General features: G+C 52.0%; 2 protein-coding genes across 2 annotated transcripts in view; one reads left to right on the top strand and one right to left on the bottom strand.

The window, feature by feature from the left end:
• The window catches only part of Fau (FAU ubiquitin like and ribosomal protein S30 fusion), a 1,884-nt gene extending 485 nt beyond the window's left edge, over positions 1 to 1,399 (bottom strand). The window contains exons 1-4 of the mRNA XM_021213814.2: positions 1,289 to 1,399; positions 965 to 1,047; positions 726 to 870; positions 70 to 170 (exon numbers count right to left, since the gene is read on the bottom strand). Of these exons, the coding sequence (XP_021069473.1) occupies positions 70 to 170; positions 726 to 870; positions 965 to 1,039 (321 nt within the window). The 5' untranslated portion in view covers positions 1,040 to 1,047; positions 1,289 to 1,399. The remainder of the gene's footprint in view (positions 1 to 69; positions 171 to 725; positions 871 to 964; positions 1,048 to 1,288) is intronic.
• Positions 1,400 to 1,523: 124 nt separating this feature from the next.
• The window catches only part of Mrpl49 (mitochondrial ribosomal protein L49), a 4,091-nt gene continuing 2,597 nt past the window's right edge, over positions 1,524 to 3,017 (top strand). The window contains exons 1-2 of the mRNA XM_021197547.2: positions 1,524 to 1,631; positions 2,208 to 2,358. Coding sequence (XP_021053206.1) covers positions 1,554 to 1,631; positions 2,208 to 2,358 — 229 coding nt within the window. The 5' untranslated portion in view covers positions 1,524 to 1,553. The remainder of the gene's footprint in view (positions 1,632 to 2,207; positions 2,359 to 3,017) is intronic.

The following is a 3,017-nucleotide window of genomic DNA, read 5'->3' as shown; positions in this document are numbered from 1 at the left end:
AGAGAGAGAGAGAGAGAGAGAGAGAGAGAGAGAGAGAGAGAGAGAGAGAGGAAATCCAAAGGTCTTCACTTTGCTGTGATAGAACGAAGCAAAGTCCGAACACCAATCACTCACCTTGGGAGTCTGACCTCTTACTTTTCCAGCCCGAGCCAGGGAACCATGAACTTTACCTGTGTTAGGGGCGGGAGAAAGGGATCAGGTTAAGTAGGAAGGTCCCGCCCAGGGCAACTCTTCCTCCCTCAACTCTAGCACTTTTCATGACAAGTTGGACTCAACAAAGAATGAAACAAAGTTACCGATTTAGAGACAGGGTCACAACATAGCTGTCCATGGCTGTCTTCCACTTCAAGTCACAACCAGTTTGTGCAATGCTGAGGGCCGATACTAAGGCAACGACTCTTAAAAACCAACCCATACCCTTAGCTAACATTCTATACACAGAGCAAAGCCAGGAGCACAGAGGACCTACTAACCAGACTTGAATTATTACCCTCGTTTTGCCCTGTTTGGCCTAGAACTCACAGTGATCCGATTGCCTCACTGCCTCCCTACCACCAGGTTTCAAAATTTTAGTGGGGACAGTGAGAATCACAGTCTATAGTTAAAGACTTAACTACCCCTACGATCTAAAGTCCCTAGAAGGCACAAATATACTACCAGAGAAATGACCTGTCACATGGCTTTCCTACAGACATCCGACTAACTAAGTGAAAAAAAGCTCTCACCTCCCAGCATGCGGCCAGCTACTTCCAGAGTGGTCAGGGCCTCTACGCCACACTGGCCTAGGGTGGCCTCATCCTCCAGCGGCGAGCCTGCCAGAAGCACGACTTGATCTTCGGGGGCAATGCCTTCCAGGGAGGCCACATGAGCCTGAAGGCAAAAAAGGAGCAATGTTTATAAGTAGACAAACTTTCCCCGTGGGCCTGGGGGAAAAGGGGCACAGTGAGGTGGGATCAGGACTTACTTTGATCTGGGCGACCGTCTCCTGGCCGGTCACCTCGAGGGTGTGCAGTTCCTGGGCGCGGACAAAGAGCTGCATGTTGGCTACTGAAGAAAGAAAGGCTTGTGAGTGACGATCGGGAACACCCCAGGAGAAAGGTCGCGGCACGGGAATCAGGGCGGGGGACTGCGCGGTCTCCCATGCGGAAGGCCAGGCTCGCCGGGGACCCGGATGAAGACGGAGCGAAGGCCGCAGAACCGCGTTTGTGCTTTGCCTTCCCCGCACCCTCTGAGCCCGTAGACGGCTGGCTACCGAGCGCCCCAGGCCCAGCAGTCCCCCGTGTCTCACCTAGCCCGCGGACGCCGCTGCTGCTACCGCGAAGATGGAGTCGAGAAAGAGGAAGAAGTGGGGGCGCGCACGTCCTCACCGCCTGCTGCGTGTGACGTCACTGCTGCGCGACCGCGCGGATCGCCGGTGGTTTGTATCGCCCACCGCCGTCCTAGCCCGTCCCTGACGCTCTACGTAGGCGTTCGTTCCTTGTGGGCTGCGCGCGCCGAAGGAGGCGGGGCGAACCCGGCTGCGCGCGCAGATGACACTCCGTTGAGGAGCCAAGATGGCAGCAGCCGTGTTCCGAGTTGCTTTGCAGGACTGGAGGAGCTGCCTCCGTCCGAGCTACGGGCGACGGAAGCTGGTGAGAACCCGGAGGACAGAAGGCTGTGTGTGAGCCTCACTGTTGCTCGTGACCACCCTGCGCTTCGTATTCCCTTACGAGGCCTTAGGTTTGCTCTGTACTCCGCTTCATTCTTGTATCCAGGGTAGAGTCAGGGTGGAGAGGGCAGGCGCAGAGCCTGCACTGCACTTGGAGAGTCTGGGTTTTGGAATGTGGCTGCCGCATCCCTCGAGCAGCTATCTGTCCCCGCTCGGTCCCTGGTCGGTCAAGCCGGTCATTTCGGAGTTAAAGAGTTTCCAAACCATGTTCAAAGACAAATACTGAAGAATACCGTATTTGTCAGTCGTATGCTTCATCGGCTCTTCCGGATTATGCACGTTTGCCATTTGAGTCCTGGAGACGTCTTGGGATTCTGAGTTATTTTTTCAGGTCACCCCCACCCCCGGTATCAGGCCCACTAAAAAATCGAAGTCTGGTGCTTTTCTCAGTTCAAGTCTTTACTCATGCTTTTTAAAAAATTTTTATTTATTTATTTATTTTTGCCAAAGTTCTCTTGGGTTAATTAAACTAAAGGAAAGATTGTTTGTTTTGCCTTAGAGCCAGACCCAGGGGCCTCCTGATAACCCCGGCTTTGTGGAGTCTGTGGATGAATACCAATTTGTGGAGCGCCTGCTTCCGCCTACCAAAATCCCAGAGCCGCCAAAACATAAACATTATCCCACTCCTAGTGGTTGGCAGCCTCCTAGAGGTGAGTTGAGCGATAGAGGCTTTGGATTTTACCGTGGGCTTTGAAGTTGTAAGATGTAGGAGGGTTAGTATTGTCCTAACCCTGGGGAAGGAACCAACAGTAGCATCCTATGTTCCTGGGGTGAGGTCTTCCCTTGTGAAAAAGCAGAGAAGACCCATGTGTTTGGAGTTCTCTTCCAGTCCAACTAACCCTATGTAACAGAGGATGCAGCTTAGCCGACAGGCAAGTCTCTGGAGGGGCTGTTTTGAATTCGGCTCTGTCTTTCATTGTTGGTGTGATTTCTTTAGTCATTTAGCTTTTCCTAACCTCAAATACAGCAAAATGGGTATCATCTGCTCAGTATGTAAAACCTTAACACAGAGTCCAGTGTGCGATCATTTGTTGTTGTTGTTGTTGTTGTTGTTTTTATATATATAAAGTCTCGTTGCCAGTATGAGGTTTTAGGACAGTTGGAACTAGAGAGACAAAGAGGGCTGAAGAGATTGCTCCGCTCCCAGGGAACTCAGGTTCAATTCCCAGGACCCACCCACCTGGTAGCTCACAACCATATGTAACTCCAATTCCAGGTGATCCAACCGCCTCACACAGACATGTAGGCAAACCACTAATTCTCTCTCTCTCTCTCTCTCTCTCTCTCTCTCTCTCTCTCTCTCTCTCTC

This window comes from Mus pahari, chromosome 1 (genome assembly GCF_900095145.1).
Source record: "Mus pahari chromosome 1, PAHARI_EIJ_v1.1, whole genome shotgun sequence".
Classification (NCBI taxonomy): Eukaryota; Metazoa; Chordata; class Mammalia; order Rodentia; family Muridae; genus Mus; species Mus pahari.
Note: the sequence above shows the minus strand (reverse complement) of the source record. Positions and strands in the feature narration are given on the sequence as shown.